Here is a 16,981-nt window from a genome sequence, read left to right as displayed (position 1 = left end):
GATGTTGTTTGTCTACTTTAATCTGTGTTGGCGTTGCTGTCCTTCACTCTACGCTGTTCCCTATGAACCAATGAATGAAAAGACAAGATAAACATGCTTCCTTTCACAATAAAATCTGATATTACAGTATGCAGCAACATGACTGGCCTCTCAGCCAATGATAGGTAACACTTATTTTCAGAGTTTATCATACATGATAGTTATGCCCTATTAAAACATGTTAGATAAAAACAGTTTTTAAAATCAGGCATGCCATCTTCACAAGAAAAAAGTAGAAGCCATAGTTACAAACACAGCACCATGAAACATCAATATTACCATGACAGGGAACTTAGGAACATCCAGACAAAGCAACTGAAAGGAATAGTTTGCAAAAAAGGTCATGTTTGATGTATAATAGACCTTGATTATAAAATTCTGAGGTTTAATTTTACACCATGTCATACTGTATCGTCTTCATCATGATTTGCAACAGAAATACAGTTTTCATAAGTATACAGAGGCTTTCTCTCACTTCACTCAGCAATGGCATGGCTTACATCTAAATACCAACTCCTCAGCACACTTAGATAATATAAGTATTCCAAATTTACATTAAATAAATAAGTAGCCACTACATTGTGCAGTGAGCTTCAGCAGTACTATTTTTTTTCTATCTGTTCTCACACTTACACACCATACAGCTGCTTTTCAAGTAACTTTGGTTGATTCTAAACTTAGAGATGGGCTCTCTTCCTGGTCCAGCTTTAATGTAGCTCTAGACGTACAACCATCAGGACATTTAAATTGGCCAAATTTACTCATCCTGTTCCAGAACCAGAAAAAAAGAAGTTGTGCGTCGTCAAGTGCTGGAAGTGGCTTGGACCATTTTAATTCCACATACATGGTAAGCATTGTTGTCTCCCCTGACCTAGTGACATCTTGAAGTTTTGAAGCAAAGACAAGAAAAGAGAAGAGTTGTTGTCTGGCAGCACTGACAAAAGGTCGAAAACATGATAGTGATGCTCTGGATGGATGTTAACATTCGATAGGGTGCCACTTCATTTCAGCTTCCAGCTCATTTCTCATTTCACTGCAGCGGGGAAGCCTTTGTTGGGATCATAATCCTGGAATCCATATGCTGGATGAGAGGAACTGGAGAAAGGTGAAACACAAAAGATTTAGAGAGCTGATTAAGTGTGTCCTTATAGTTTAAAGTGTATTTGGTGCAGCAGGTTCAACAGGGTCTAAAAGTGACAAAAAAATTCAGGATGTTGATAATCAAGATGCCTAAATACTGATGAAAAATCCTTGGAAAGTTTGCAGTTAAACATAACCATGAGTTTTGATCACCATTTTGTGTTTGAAACAGATTTTATTTTTTCCTCACCTGTGTAATACACCACCTCGTGCCAGCCCTCCTGCTGCCAGGCAGCATTCCTCGTGTCTTCCCTGGACTGAAGGTCTTTGTAAGCTGACATCAACAAATCACACACATTTTAATACTGCTTATTGCAAACAGAGAAAATTTACCACAAGCCTGTTTCTTTTTTCTCATGAGTTAAGGCTGCAAATAGTGATTATGTTCACTATTGTGAACAACTATCATTAAAACACTTGGTGGCAGCAGAATTCAGATGTGAACAAGAGGTGACGTCTTTTGCCTTTAAAAAATAAATTTGTTCAAAATAAAGTTGTTGTGGTAAACATTTTAGCAAACACTTGCATATTTACATTTCAAACACACATGGAGCAACATGTGCATTCATTTGGAGTTGTGTTTGTCTCCCTGACAAATTTGTGTCCAATATTCTCTCTCCTTTTTGCTCTGTGTGTGGTCTCAACCAACTCTTGAGGAAAAAATCTCTCTCTTTAGCTGCCAGATGCTCCACAATGTTCACCCACTTGCATGACTATCTACAAGGTGACACTGTCAGTAAGTAATTCTGCATAAAACTGGTGTTTGACTGTACCCCAGAGGTGATGAACCATGTAGAGGTTGCCTATCTGTGAGAAAAACCCTCCCACAGCTTCTCTGTTGTGCTGGCGGTATCCAATGGCCCGGGCCCTGCAGACAAGAACTCCAGTCACAACACAGTCCAAAAACACAAAGGCTTCATCTGGCATAACAAGACAAGCCCTGCACACGAGATATCTGACCAGTCTTAAAACAAGGATTTCAACATCATCTTCGAATTGACTCTGGACTGTTTTTAATTTAGACAAATGGGTTTAGTCTGTTTTGTTAACGCAAGATAGACGACAATTGTCCTCTGTAGATGTTATTATCCACTGCAAGATCATGTCCAAACATAAGATATGATGCCATAACTTACTGAATGTATGTTTATGAATCCTAACACTGGCCAACTATATGTGAAATGAGCGGACTGGGTTGAGGGGGATGTCTAAAATCCATTATGCATTCCCCCAAAGCAAACATTGACCTTATTCAAATAATAATCCTTGTCTGGATACAAAACCATACAGCCTCCGTTCATGTTGCTCTAATTTGAAGTAGCGGTTAAAGCATTCAACTCCACAAATTATATTGAAATTGCCTTAAATTGCTTTACTGGCATTATCCTCATGACTATAGAGGATATAGCAAACATAAGAAAATACCTGGCTTTAGTAAAAAATGAACGCTTAGCAAGGTCCTTTCCTCAAAGTTGATTTTATTCCCCTATGATTATTTTAAATCATATTTATGCTTTTTTAGGAAAGATGAAGGCTAAACACAGAAAAGGCACTTGATAATATTCAAGGGTTTTATGTTATATTTGCATATTAAATGGTGCACACGATGGTTAGGAATCACCACAAATCTGTTGACTGGAAAAAAACACATTTCAGTGACTTTGGAAGCGTCTTTTGCAGCCAAAAACATGTTGCGATATTTGTAACAACTGGGGGAAAAAAATGGTTAGACAAGTACAAAGACCAACACAGAAATCCATTACAGAGCTAACAAAGAAAAAGAAAAAAAACTGCTAAACGCTGACCTGTTGGCTCAGTCACACCATGCAGTGGATCTTTCTAGGCTCATTATACACAACTATTATGGACACACTTTTGTACTCTACATAATATAACACTTGAATTTGAATCTTGGCTTGAGAGCATGACAGTACAGCTTCAAAATAGGGCCTCTCTGCGGAATAGCTCTCATTAATGACAGTGTGATGAGGAAGGTTTCATGTGGTGCAACTGTTCTGTAACTACAGTTCAGTGAATCAAATGAATTCAGGCTGCCTTACCAGTAATTACCCCACTCGATCATGGTTCCTGGCTGCAGGAAAGAAAACACAGGATTCTTCATTACAATAAAACATATATAATTCAGAGGTTTCCAAACTATAGATGGATACTTACTTCTTTCCATAGTAAACGTATTAACACAGATGAATGGTAAAGATGCAACTAAGTTGTTTTTTTGTTTTGTTGTCATTGTGAAGATAAGCTGCAATAATAAATACATCCAAAGGCTTCCTCAATCATTCACTTGTGCTTAAGGCCCTGCTGCTTCTAAAATGTAATCTCAGTCTGTGATGAGGGGTAATAGCTTGCATTCATCACGTGTCACAGGAAGCGCTGATCTAGAGACAGTTTTGCCTTTTGGATTGGAAAGAACGACTTATCTGCAGCTGGCAGAGTGTGTATCAAGTCTTATGTAGGACTAAGCCCGCTTTCAATTCCACCATTGATCCAGGCCAAAATCACATGCCACTGGACTGCCAATTTAAATTATGAGTCCATAAGTGGATATAAAATTGGCCCTGTTGAAAAGTTCACAAATGGTGACTGTTCAAGCATCACTCTCATCCTGAATGCTGCTGAGGACACAGGGTCATTACATGTCAAACAGTACAGTACTGTCTGTGGGGCAGAAGCAATTTAGAGGTCATAAAAATAAAGCATGCGAATGGGAGATCATCAGTGTAATGGGGAAAACGTGAGCTAGGAAAAGTGTAAGAGTAACGTTCTCCCATTCTGCAACAACTGCTGTGCAGATGACCTTTAGTTTTGAAGCCCCAGCTGCTACGGTGGAACTTCTCAGAAGTTAATAAAATAAGATTTATTTGTAGTGGGTAGCTCCTAGTTTATCTGAACCAGCAGTCTAAGGACAGACAGTGTTGTATGCTGTACAGATTGTAAAGCCCTTTGAGGCAAATCTGTGATTTTTGGCTACATAAATAAAACTGACTTGACATAAAAATAAAGAGTGATTAACTCAATATAAGCTGTTTTTTTTTCAAGTTTAATGAATGTTTGGATTTCTTAGTATAAGAGCTGATTATGTTTGGTAAAGCAAAGGCATGGGCCAAGTCAGACATTAGGCATGACTTAACTCATAAATTTGTCACTATCATCAACAACACTGCTAATGATAAGATAAACCCTGGCTCTGGTACTTACCCTGAGCTGGTAGGACCTGAGCTCATAGATATTGGGGCCCTCTCGGGGGACAGGCTCGTTCCAGAAGCTGAACTCCAAAAGAAGCTGGTTCCTGCGAGACAACAGCATCTTACCCCGTTCCTGCCTATAAGCCGTGAAGTCCTGCCAATGGATGGGCACAAATCAATAAGCTTTACTTCAGCTAACGGCTGTACAACTAAAGCATTACATTAGATTACATCACATGCTTGTGAAGGAGTCTTTACCTTGTTCTGTCTGAGCTTGTTCATCACCTCCGTTAGAGCCGGGTATCCACCTCTGTAACGCCACAGATGAACTGGGGAAAAAATAGATGATACGTGAAAAATAACACAAACTACGGAAAAGTAAATTGATTAAAAGCAGGATCATTAAATAATATAATAAAAAACATGAATCCAGCCCTCAGAATCTGTATACTGTAAAAGCCACTACATCCTGATAATTGAAGATCATTAGCCGGTAAGACAATATGAAATTCACAAGAACCTGTTCATTAGTCTGAACAGGTTCTTTTATTATTATTTTTCATGGATATCTGACTTGATGGATAATTCTGTTTGTACTGGTACCATCAAGCCAATAATTCAGCACTGAATTGTACTGCTGGACACTAATTAATGCAGCAATTTATGTAATATAATGTAGTTGTGCCATGAGAAGAATGAGAATTTTTGACCCTGGAAAACAGGAATGCTCATATAAGGTAGTGCTATTTTTTCTGTAGGTTAAAAAAAAACCTTGACCGGATACATACATCACAAATTCCTAACAACAGTTTTTTGGTTTTTTTTAATGGTATATTTGCACTAGGACAGATATGTAGTATAGCATAACTGCTGATTTGAAAACAGTGGAGACCCCAGATCTGTTATACTGCAGATGTCTCTGTGTCGATATTAGTAATCCTACCAGCCTGGTCTTGTTCTCCATACCAGGTATTCCAGGTTCCCACCAGCTCACAGGGGTAGTACTTATCAGCATGGATGGAAGGCAAAACATCCTCGCTGTGATGAATGAGAAACGGATTCATTTAAACAATGCTTGGATCAAATACTGAAATACTGCACATGGGCTATCAGTAAATTTGACACTGGATTCAAATCTGCAATCAAGTCTCCTGAAGCAGTAATTTTCACCCAACCAAATCCAAACGAATCACATGTTTTTCAGTCACATGTCCTCCGTCTAATGTTGCAAGTCCCGAGTTAGTCCCTAACTACAAGTAATCAGCCTCCAAGCATCTTAGGTATGAGCAAGGTTGGTCTGTGAACGGCTGATCACCTTACAGGAATAGGCTGCTCAGGACTGCACTGAGGTTATCCCTGTCTCACATTACTACTGTTGGCACCACTTCTGCTGTACTACAAGGTAATAACAGTATACATACTTTGACAAGAATATGAAATAACCCTCACCAGAGTTTGTTGTATGCATCCAGGCACTCTGGCTTCACATTATGGACTGAAAAAAAAGTTTGTGTTGGAAAACAATCTCATCATTATTTTAGGATAAATGGTTTATTATGATTTAAGTACAAATTGTATGGAAGGCAACTTACACTGAATTTTGTAGAGGTTACTTTCCTCGTTTTTGGTCAGTAGGTTGGAGTGTGCATCTTTCCTTGGATCAACCTTCCTCACAAACAGTGATTTAAACCAGCTGTCCTCTCTGTTTCTGCTGCTTGATGTCGCAAAACCCCTGCAAACACAGACAGGTCATGGTGAACACCAAATGCATAGACTTTGAGAAAGTCCCATTATCTTCGGACCAGTACGAAGCTGCGGAAGCTCTGGTAGCCAAATCTCCATCTTTTATACCAGATTAGGTTTGCACACCCATAAATGTGTTATCTTTACTTGGGATTCATTGATTGTAGATATAGTAACACTTTAGTTGAGGTTTACAGCTGTGAAAGCTGCTGTAGGACAAGATTTTACAACAACCGCATCAAAATACAGGCTGAGCTTGAAATGTCAGCCCCTCTGATGCACATAATACACACAGTGGTACTGATGTATATGAATTACAGCAGGTAACAGTACCCAGCCGAGTATGGCTTATATATAGCATCTGTTAGAGAGGGTTGACACACTAAATTTTGCAATAAAGATAAAGTATGAAATTGACCTTGAGCATTTGAGATGCTCAGTAACAAAAGATGACAGAAACTTGTACTCTTTCAGCTCCACCGGCACACACACAGCGTTAACCTCGAATATCCCGGAATAAATGATGTGAAAGTGCAGCTTCGGTTGTTAAGTTAAAGCCGAAGGCCACTGAGGACTGGCTAGCACTGAACGGGCTAGCTTCCCCGGGCTCATCCTAGCCACCCCGGAGACCTCCTGACCAAAACGCTCGAAAGCCAACTACAAACACCACGGAAATACACACTGGACCCCGCGCACCGATGGCCGCCCCACCTGCTCCAGAGGACGAGCTGTCCGACCGAGCGGGCCCTGCCTTCAGCCCGACCCAAGCCTCCGCTGACTCTCTGAAGGACTCCGGTCGCCATCTTCAACTGTGCTACAGCACACCGAGCAGAGGCTGTTCCCGGGCCTGACCACCGGGTGGCGCTGCAGCACCGCAGCGCCCAGACCTCATGACCAGGGCCCTTATTATTGATCAAACTGCTGAAGGTAAAATTTTAGACACAAGGGAAAGATGAAACTATACATCTTTCGATTTTACTAATTTTCTCAAAATTAATATTGAAAACTACTTATCAAACCTCTTTTGACTTAAAAATGCTCTTTAATTTAAGAGAGTTTCGGTTTTCTGTATAATAATAATAATAAAAATAGTAATAATAATAATAGCTGGACCTGTATGATTAAGAAGGGAGTAGTTTTATTCTATTAATTGAATTTGAACATTTGATAGGACGTTACACCATGTATCTATCCACAGAGATACACAGTGGACAGAGAACACACAATAACTGTTAGGTACAAGGGCAGGATAACATCGGCAGCAAAGGAGAAGGAACGGCTGTCGGCACGCTGAAATTTCCAAACTCCCAAGTTTTTATCAGATGACATTTCAACCTCCAAGGTCTTCTCCAGGCAATCACCCATGTGAGCAAAAAAACTGGCCATGATACATGATACAACGTAACACCTCCATCAGTTTGCTATGTACAGAGAAGACAGCAAATAAAGAGCATGTAGTAAACATTTTAAGATAGTTTTATGCAATATATTTTTATCGCATATATTTATATAAAACAGATAAAAATACGCACTGTGATTTGTTTCTTCTCATGCATATTCTACACAACATATTTATTTCTCTCTTTTTTTTTCTCTTTAAAAAAAATAAAAAAGAGGAACCAACCTTTTTTTCCCTGTATGTTTAGCCTGTTTTTGTTCACACGGATAATTGCCTGACCAGGAGCTTGGAGGTTCAAACGTTGCACTAATAAAAACTTGGGAGCTTGCAAATTTAAGTGTGCTTACGGCCCCTTCCTTTCTTTTGGAGATATGAACTTGTATCATGCAAGAGTGTAGTATTGAACAGTGGAGTGTTTTAGAAATGTGCAAAAAAAAAAAAAAAAAGGAAATGAACACATAAAATAGATACCTAGATAAACTGTAATGTTATAGAGACTGGGCAAAGAGACATGTACTTGTAACAAACCTTTTTTGACAACAGACATCTTGACTTGTCATAGAAGGAAAAGTACAGGTGTTACTGATAACGTTAACAGGGATTCTGTTCGTTTTAAGAGCATCTGAAAATGAAGTCGCTAAATGGAATTCAGCCATCATCATCATTAATTTTATTATTCACACCTGTGCTTTTCCTACTGTGACAAAATCCCATTATTCAGAAAATTAGCTCATATACTGTATTTTTGTTTCCAAGGGTATGACCAGTTTTCATATCCATAAGGAAACTTATCAAATTCTCTTTTTGTGTCTCACCTTATGAATGAAAACCTTTTAGAGAACAATGTGAAGATTTACAATGAACTGAAGTGTGTTCAGAACGGAGAAGAATAAGTAGGCATCCTCTGTGTATGTTTAATAGACTCAGGTGTAACTGTTTTCTCTCAGTGTGTGTTTGAATAATCAACAATAAATTATCCTCATCTGAACAAGACCTGGGTCTCTGACAGATATAGGGGCCCTGGAGATGAAGACAGGTGGGAATCCCTCCCTTCTGCTGGCCTTAATACAAAGCACAGTACAATATAGTGTAATGTAATGTGTCCCCATTACACCTATGAAACAATGAAAGAAATAAAACATTAGAGAAAAATAATCACATATAAAACAATAGTAACGTAACCCAAGATTTGATTGACATCAAAAAATAAAACTAAATGTACGGCCAAACAAGTTTCACTGATTTGCAAACTTCAAGGTAATTTCTAGCAAAGTAGTGATAGCGTCAGAAATGATAACAATGACCACAAAAATAAGATATTCCATGATAACTTATAGCTCAATGTGGAAGAAACTTACCAAACCTACCAAAACATGCTACACCGGTTGCACAGGTGGGGGCGCTACTACTCAATTCATAGCCTATCAACAGCAATTTTAGTGCCCTGCTAAGACCACTGTCCAGTCAGATAAACAATACAGGCTACCATCAGACTCAACAGTGGGAATGACATGACGCAAACCTAACTACAACTCTACAGTGATCATTTCTGGAACCAACAGACAACATGTAAAAGTGTTTAGATTGGTAAGCAGCGGCTTCAAATGGCACCCTCTAGACAATCAATGCATCACTTTATCCAGTCTTTGACATTGTACCACTCATATTATTCCATTCTCAAGTCTGGGACTGTGTATAGTTGTGGCTGGTAAAAGTTTGTCTTCTAAACCTCTCACATGGTTTCATTTCAATAACTCTTCAAATTAATCGAATATTTCACCAAAAACAAAGATTTGAGAAAAAGCCTAAAAACTGAAAACAGATTAATTTGTCAGAATTTTGTTTGTTGGTTTTTTGTTTGTTTTTTTTGTCTTTCCTCTCCCATTAATTATTTCACAACTCCTCAGATTTATCTTGTGACCCCTCCAAAGGGTTTTTACTGGTATAAACCAGTAAAAATCATCAGCAAATTATCAGGATACTTTAAGCATATTTAGCTGCCAATATTTTTGTAATTTTAGTTAAGTACGATTTTGAATGCAGGACTTTAACATGTAATGGAGTATTACATTGTTGTATTGGTATTTTGACTTGATTAAAAGACCTGATTACTTCTTCCACCGCTGCGTCCCGCACAAGACACCCAACCTGACACATAAGCTTGCCTCTTGGCACAGCAGAGTCTACCATAATGAATAGCTCATACATAAAGGCAGAAACATAAGAATATATGTAAATTCTTGTGAGGGATTTTATCTTCGTATTCTTAAATAACTGACATGCTTTAAGTCACAGATGAACTGAATTTTTGTGTATTTTGAGGCCTTCAGGAAGAGCGCATTAGAACTGTAGGAACCATTCGCACATGAATGATGGAGAAGGTGAGGGGATTGCAACCATAAAGGAATTCAGGGCAGATTGATATATTATGTGAGAGAATGACTATCAGGCTAACGGGGACCATACTGCTAAAGCCTACTTGGCTTTAGGAGAAAAGACTACTTATCACCAGTGGAATTCTGAAACTGTAGAGGGATTTGTTTTAAGTTCAAAGACATTAATCATAAGGGAGTGTTTTGTCTGTGAAACATTTTTTGAATAACAAAGGGCAAAATGTGGATATGTCTGGAAATTCAAAATATGATAATATCCACTGAAATTCTGCCCTTTTCTAATGGAATTCATCAAGGTGGTTGATTTTGACATTTTATTCTTGTTTTATTTGATTGTGATTTTAAGTGAAAGGACACCTCACCAACAGCCATGAACATCAGTGTTAATGTAATGTCCAGTAGTGCTTGCCTCCTTTGCCTCAGCAGGCAAACAATTGCTATAATGTCAGTATTAATCCTAATGGCCTGATCTGTATTTTTAATGAATTTAGTTGGATGTGGGATCATTTCACAAAGGGCACATTTTATTAATGGAAGAAGTGAGATCAGCATTTTACAAAGAACTCCAGTTCAGAAGTCTAGCTGTACATATACTGTACCTCATTACTGATATAGTAAAATGTATTTTGTGGAGCTTTATTGCACTTTGAACCTGTTTTTTTATTTTTTGCATCAGAGGCAAGAAATCTCTCTGTTCTAATCCTTGCAGAAATTAATAGTGTTTGTCAGAGTAGAACCTGTATTTTTAAATTAGCATCTTAGAGTAAGTACTAAATCATCATATCTTAATCTTGTAGCATCCTGTGCTTCATAATTTGCCAGTTACCTTACCATCACTGTCATCAGTGGAAACTGTGCAAGGTATCCCATAGTGCTCATTTCTAGAGCCCAGCCTTTTCTTCCTTTGTGTTCCACCTTAAACCCTATATCGACATATACAAACTTTAAAAACCTGCCACTCATGAGCTGTTTTTATGACTTTTATGCTCAATGAAAGAAAACCTGAAATATTTTGTCAAACATTCCCAACTGCAGTTCCACCTACTAGAAATAGGTTAAATTACAGCTTTTCTGCAGGAAATGGAAGTGAATGAAGCCTTGAAAGTTAATGCCAACAGTTCCTACAGGAGCCCCAACTTTTGTTTAAAACTTACAAACCCTCTGTCTGTACAAAGGCAGCTTGGAACGAACTGTGTTACTACACCCTGTGATGCATTATTAGGACAATGGCAAAGGCAAGTAACAGAGGAAGACAGACTCGTTATATATATCCATATATATATATATATTTACCTACCGTGTTAAACATGATATAAAATTCCTTTTTTTCATTTCTAGAGTACAAGTCCTGGTGTGGTGTTTCTCTGCAGTGCTAAACTCATTTTCAATATTCTCAGATTTCGCTTTTGGATACAATGAAATACAAAAGCTGTTAAAACAGCTGATATGAATCCTCCACTAATGCATCAGAAAACCATGGATGCCATTTATCGGGGAGTTTAGGAATATAAATATATATATATATATATAAAGATCTTTTCTTAACTCTCTTGAACTCACATGGCTAAATCCCCCAACCGAACCCCTCGTATACAGTATGTCCTAGATCTTCAGCAAATTGAATATGTCCAAGCCACATTATCTAACCGGCTGTCTTTGCGGTTTCCCTTTCCCTCTTGGTATTATCTTTGGCTTTATTACAGACAAGCTTGCTGTTAAAAGTTCTCCAACAAATGCTGTTGGACTTGTGAGAAAATACTTTGGACATATTGTTTATAGTCTTAGCTCCTTATCTTGTCTGGGTACTGCAGTGAGTAAATGCAGCACTGCTGCACACAGTGGCACTAAAACATTTAAAATATCTGATGTAAGTAGATTCATATCCAGGAATAAGCCTGTATTTATATCTCAATAAAGTAATATAGATAAGAAAATAACCATTTCCAGGAATTACCAGAGTGTGCTCAATCTGAAATGTTCTGGACCAACGAATTGATGGTTGATAGACCAAGGAAAAATACAAAGTTGCATTTGGTGTCTGTAATTTTGAAAGAACACTGTACACTTAATGTATCTTTCCCTATTCCTAATAATGTCCTCTCGAACTTTGTTCTACTGTATCAGTGATAGAGGGAGTGCTCAACCACACTGCAAAAATACTCCATTACAAATAAGAGCCTTGCATTGAAAATGTTATTTAAGTAAAAGTATTTTAGTCATATGAATAAAATGCATCACAAGTAAAAGCACCCAATGCAAAAAACAAAACAAACAAAAAAACTGGCCTCTGTGAGTGTTATAATTTAAAAATCATATTATTGGATTAGTATCACTGATGTGTAAGTAGCATTTAACTGTAGTTGGTCAAGGTGGAGCTAGTTTAAATTTTATATACTATTAGGCAGTTTAATCTGTAACAGTGGAGTTACAGGTATGTTTTGTATGTAAAGTTGAATCTGTAATGTAAGTGCAATTGTAGCTGTCAGATACATGAAGTACAATATTTTCCTTTAGAGGAGTAAAATTTTAGTGAAGTAGAAGTGTAAATTGGTATAAAACTGAAATACTCAAGTAAAGTACACGTGTCTCACAATTGTACTTTAGTACTGCAGTTCATGAGTAAATGTATTTACTTTCCACAGCTGTATACATAGAATTTGCACCATGGTTAAAGGAGATTCAATCAACGCTAAAATTACTGTGGCTTGAATGCATTTAAAAGAAAAAAATTAAGATATATATATATTTTTTTTTAATTAATATTGTATGTTATAAGCATTATTGTGATTATTGCTGTAATTAAAAATTAGACATACCCTGGAGCATAGCCTACACTGTATATTGAAAGGTGTTAAATGCAAACCACCTTGCACTTGCAATTTTAGGTCTCCTCATGTAAATACATTTTAACCAATGAAGAAAAGATATCTTGTCTTCAGGATTTTGAAAACTTCTTTACCTAGATTCCCATTGGTCATGAACTGCAGAATATTGGAGCCGTTGTGCAACTGCCCTGTAGGTCAGTTATATGAATTCCCATACTTAAACATGTTTTCACAGCCAGGCAACTCGCAGAAAGACTGATGACATTATTTACGCAACCTAATAACTGAGGAAAAGAGCCATTACTTAAGAAGGCAGAGCCAGAGTAGGTGACACCAATGAAAACCTGGTTCAAGCACACAAGGGCAAGTCCAACACCAAAGCACAGAGTGTTGAAACCTTTGAAATTATACAAAAGTGCAAAGTGAGTATAGGTAGAGTTGCTGAAATCCACTTATCGATGCCAAATTACCTTTTACAATTTGAAGTGTCACCTGCCCTGTGAACTCATGCCGATTCATTTCTAAAGGAAAATCATCAACCATGCTATATATTATATATTATTATTTTTATTACCAGCATATATATAGTATTAGCATTATGAAAGGGTACATCTGAGATTTAACCTTTGCATTTGGCAGTGGAGTCTCCTCTGTCTGCATAGCCTCTGGCTTGTGTGATATGCTATATCTTAAATGATCCCTGGATAAGCCTTTGAGAATGGACAGAATGGGCTCCTGGGAAATAAAGGAATCCTGTGTTCTTACTGTGGTATTTCATGACGTCGGACTCTGTCTATCCTTTCTGTCTCAGCTGCTGCAGAATTGCACTTCTCCTCCATACAGTAATACTCAGACATAAAGTCAGAAGTGTGAATGAAAAATTCAGTGGGTATTGCTCAATGCCAAGAAAAAGATTTTCAAGAGGGCGAGAACAGCCTTCTGGAGCCAGGTCTTCTTTCACCTATGAGGTGTTTGTCTGGAAGCCTTTTAGCCTTTACATCACGTCTTAAGACACACAGAGAGGTATCCACAGGTTACATCGGCATTTTTATCATACTGTAATGTATGATAAAACCAAGGTCCATCCACTGATTTTAAATTTTTTATGAAATGGCAGAAAAAGAGTATGGGCTTCCTTCCCACTGCTCAACAGCTGGCATGTGTGAGACGCTTTTTTGAGATTTGACAGATGAATGGTAGGCCTAAATATTTTCTCTCCTCTGCCCTGATGTGGTATTTCAGACCACATGTTTTCTCACGATTTTCTTGGGAGAGGTTGACAGTTTACAATAATTGAAACAATCATTAGGTCATCCGGCCCCATGCAATTGGAAAGACAATACTTGTATCTGTTCAGGCATATGTTAGTGTTTCTCTCCAAAACAAAGGCATGCAAATGCTTTGTATTCTTTCTAAATGGATTATAAATGGACTATATCCAAACAAAATAAAAATAACAATGAAATAAAATAAAATATTTCTCACAGTTGAGCATCCTGGATTTTTTCTTCACAGAAAAAATATGCCATTAATCTGCAGCTATATCTGCTGTCATATCTGTAGAGTCATTCATTCATTTTCCATGTTTCCTCCTTCCATTGAGGGTCACAGGGGCCTGAAGCCTATTACTTTTATTACTGCAATGACCTCATAGCCCCATGTGGATGAATGAAGCTCTATCTATCTGAAAAAATAACCTATCTGGAAAGGCTGGTTAAGCATATGGATGGCTCATCATGTGATATTGATGCTTTTAACTCCACTTCTTGCTACTTCGAACATTTCAATGTTTATGGAGATTTGTTTAGTTTGCTCGCCTCACAAGGATTATACTCGGCTAAAGCTATCTCGGATATATAAATTGATAAATAAATTTGATAGAGGCTGTCATATTACCTGCAGTTTAATATAAAAACTAATACAACACAAAAGCATTAATATATTAAATGAGTACAAGCCAAAGTTGTGCCACAATATTCGCTGTTTTGAAGACTTGTTTATTCAGCTGGGATGAAAATAAAATAGTATATGTGATACATAAAATGTGTCGTGTTTTCTTTCCTCACTATAGCTTGCATTAAACCTTTTTTCTGTACGTTACAATGCTTGCTGAGAGCATTGTGTCCGTGTGTAAATATGGCGACAATAAATGTAGATATTTGTATTTAACTGTGTGATTTTTTTTCATTTCAAAATACTGTATGAGATGTTGCACAGTTAACTATACATGAGCAGCAGACAATAGAAGTGAATAGGTGAGAGTGTCTTTGCTATTTATTGCTAAAGATGAGGTTAGGTCAAGGTAGTAGACTTCCGGGGTACAATAATGGTCTGTTCTATCTCACCAAAATTCACAGCAGTAAAGGCCAGGTGTGGCAGCTCACTGTATGAATAACTCTTTTGCTTCATCATTTGACATAAAAATGTGATGATGCATTCGGTTACACTTATATTTTCAAACTGGAAGTGAGAAACTTTTCATTTTTGACCTCTGCACATTCCTTTCTCTTGGCTGCCTACAAGCACCCCACGCAAAATCTGGCTCATGGAAGAGTAATCTGAGGAGAAGAAAATATAAAATACCTTTATTTTACGATGATACAAAAGGTAATGATCTAGTGTTGTCCTAGAAAGCTATTTAGAAATTATGGCTTGAAAAAAAGCTATCTTGTTTAATTTTTAATCAGCAGAGGATTGACATCAAAACTTTTCTCAAATAAATAGATTTTTTGCAGAAAAAGACCAATAAGCCGTTTTGGCAAGGATCTCAGTAGAGTTTGATGGAAAAGCCATTCACAAATTTATATTATTATTATTATTATTATTAATGATGTTAGTACCAAATTTGTACTGCACCTTTTACAAACAGGAACACCAATAATATGTAATAAAACAATTCACATAAAAATTGAACTAATGAATCTGTGAAATTATTCATCTTTGCAATAAATGGCAGGTGCATGGCATTATGGAGGTTGGAAAAAAATACTAAGGCCATCCTGTTGTTAGTTATTAATCTGGCTGTTTTTCCTTCGACATGCAGACACTCTTCTACCGCTCATTCCCTCCTCTCGTGAGGGATTAGTGGGATATTGGGTGACATGCAACAGAACATCACAGTAGTGGGAATGTAGCCACTGAGCAGGTTGAAATAATTAAATGCAAATGCAAATGGTTCTGCAAGACGCGTCTGTGCAATATTTATTAATTTGTCATTCAGTATTACTTACCTGTAAACGAAGACACAGAGATTTCCTGTTTTTATCCGGGCCATTGTCAACCTTTGTTACAGTGAACCTTATGTGACCAAAGTTTTCTTTAAAATACCAAGCAAGCCCCAAGTGTGTTGTTACATTATCGCAGATTTATTACTGACATTTATGATTAGCTCTTGAGACAACTGTAATACAAAACAGCTTGGTCAGACAGTTTACGTTGACACTGCAACAGTGCACAGTGGTTCAATAAAACAGCTAAAGCTAAGCCATCTTGTCGTCATCCTGACAACTTTCTGATCTTTCGTCCCCTGCAGTTATGATTTTTCTTTACTCAACTGCAGCATCAGACATGCAGATGTAAGGAGGCGGATATAAACAGGCAAACATCGCAGATTAATAACTGTAGAAGTGCAGTAGGATTGCTATATTTTTGGAGACGCTGACATTTCTATTGGAGTGGAATGTGTCAGGCAAGACGGATAGAAATCAGAACTAATATGGGAGTGGCAATTGTTTTGAAAGCTATTTACAGTTATTTATGTTCATATCTCCCAGAAGTATTTATGTAAAAGAAATATATTGAAGGCAGGTGCAACATGGACTGTGCTACCAAAAACTGTAAGAAAAAATGTGTCACTAAATGTCGCTTAATAGAGGCTGTTCAAAAACCTATAGTAATAGCGAGAACATATACGAAATTATTTTGTTGAATTATTATGTATGAGAGTCACAGTAGTACTGGGCCAGCCTCTGTTAAAGTAGATTGATTTTTCTTGTCTAAGACAAGAAAGCTAAGGACAGAAAATGAGGTGAGTGTTCGAGTAATAGTCCAGCTGCAAAACAGTTGAGGGATCTTCTGTGAATTCCATGTGCAAAAGCATTGCATCAACATCTCGTGGGAGAAGCGCGGTTTCGTACCATATGTGAGCATGAATGACAATAACAGGTAGCTCACAGAGTGACTAGCATAAAAGAGAGAAACTCTAAATATATTATACCTTTTTTGGCATCTGCCCTA

General features: G+C 37.5%; 1 protein-coding gene across 3 annotated transcripts; it reads right to left on the bottom strand.

The window, feature by feature from the left end:
* Positions 1 to 2: 2 nt before the first annotated feature.
* LOC120791835 (protein NipSnap homolog 2-like) lies at positions 3 to 8,102 on the bottom strand. Of its 3 annotated transcripts, none has more exons than XM_040130593.1 (11): positions 8,056 to 8,102; positions 6,840 to 7,049; positions 5,978 to 6,117; positions 5,835 to 5,880; positions 5,329 to 5,423; positions 4,644 to 4,714; positions 4,399 to 4,539; positions 3,240 to 3,271; positions 1,953 to 2,047; positions 1,370 to 1,453; positions 3 to 1,134 (listed from the first exon to the last, which is right to left on the bottom strand). In XM_040130593.1, the coding sequence occupies exons 1-11, from the start codon at positions 8,085 to 8,087 to the stop codon at positions 1,070 to 1,072; spliced, it is 1,011 nt and encodes a 336-aa protein (XP_039986527.1). In that variant the 5' UTR covers positions 8,088 to 8,102; the 3' UTR covers positions 3 to 1,069. The 3 variants fall into 3 exon arrangements, with proteins under 3 accessions (XP_039986527.1, XP_039986528.1, XP_039986526.1); XM_040130594.1 differs by having other exon boundaries at positions 6,840 to 7,046; positions 8,056 to 8,092; XM_040130592.1 differs by lacking the exon at positions 8,056 to 8,102 and adding an exon at positions 7,661 to 7,695.
* Between the last annotated feature and the right edge of the window lie 8,879 nt (positions 8,103 to 16,981).

The sequence above is a fragment of the Xiphias gladius genome, chromosome 7 (assembly GCF_016859285.1).
Source record: "Xiphias gladius isolate SHS-SW01 ecotype Sanya breed wild chromosome 7, ASM1685928v1, whole genome shotgun sequence".
Lineage (NCBI taxonomy): Eukaryota > Metazoa > Chordata > Actinopteri > Istiophoriformes > Xiphiidae > Xiphias > Xiphias gladius.
This window is presented reverse-complemented; position numbering and strand designations above follow the sequence as displayed.

Coding starts and splice junctions, on each gene's coding strand:
- LOC120791835 (XM_040130593.1), bottom strand. CDS start 8,087: ATGACAAGTCAAGATGTCTGTTGTCAAAAAAG. Junction 5,424..5,834: donor GATGCATACAACAAACTCTG/GTGAGGGTTATT, acceptor CATTCATCACAG/CGAGGATGTTTTGCCTTCCA. Junction 1,454..1,952: donor CATGGTTCATCACCTCTGGG/GTACAGTCAAAC, acceptor TGTTGATGTCAG/CTTACAAAGACCTTCAGTCC.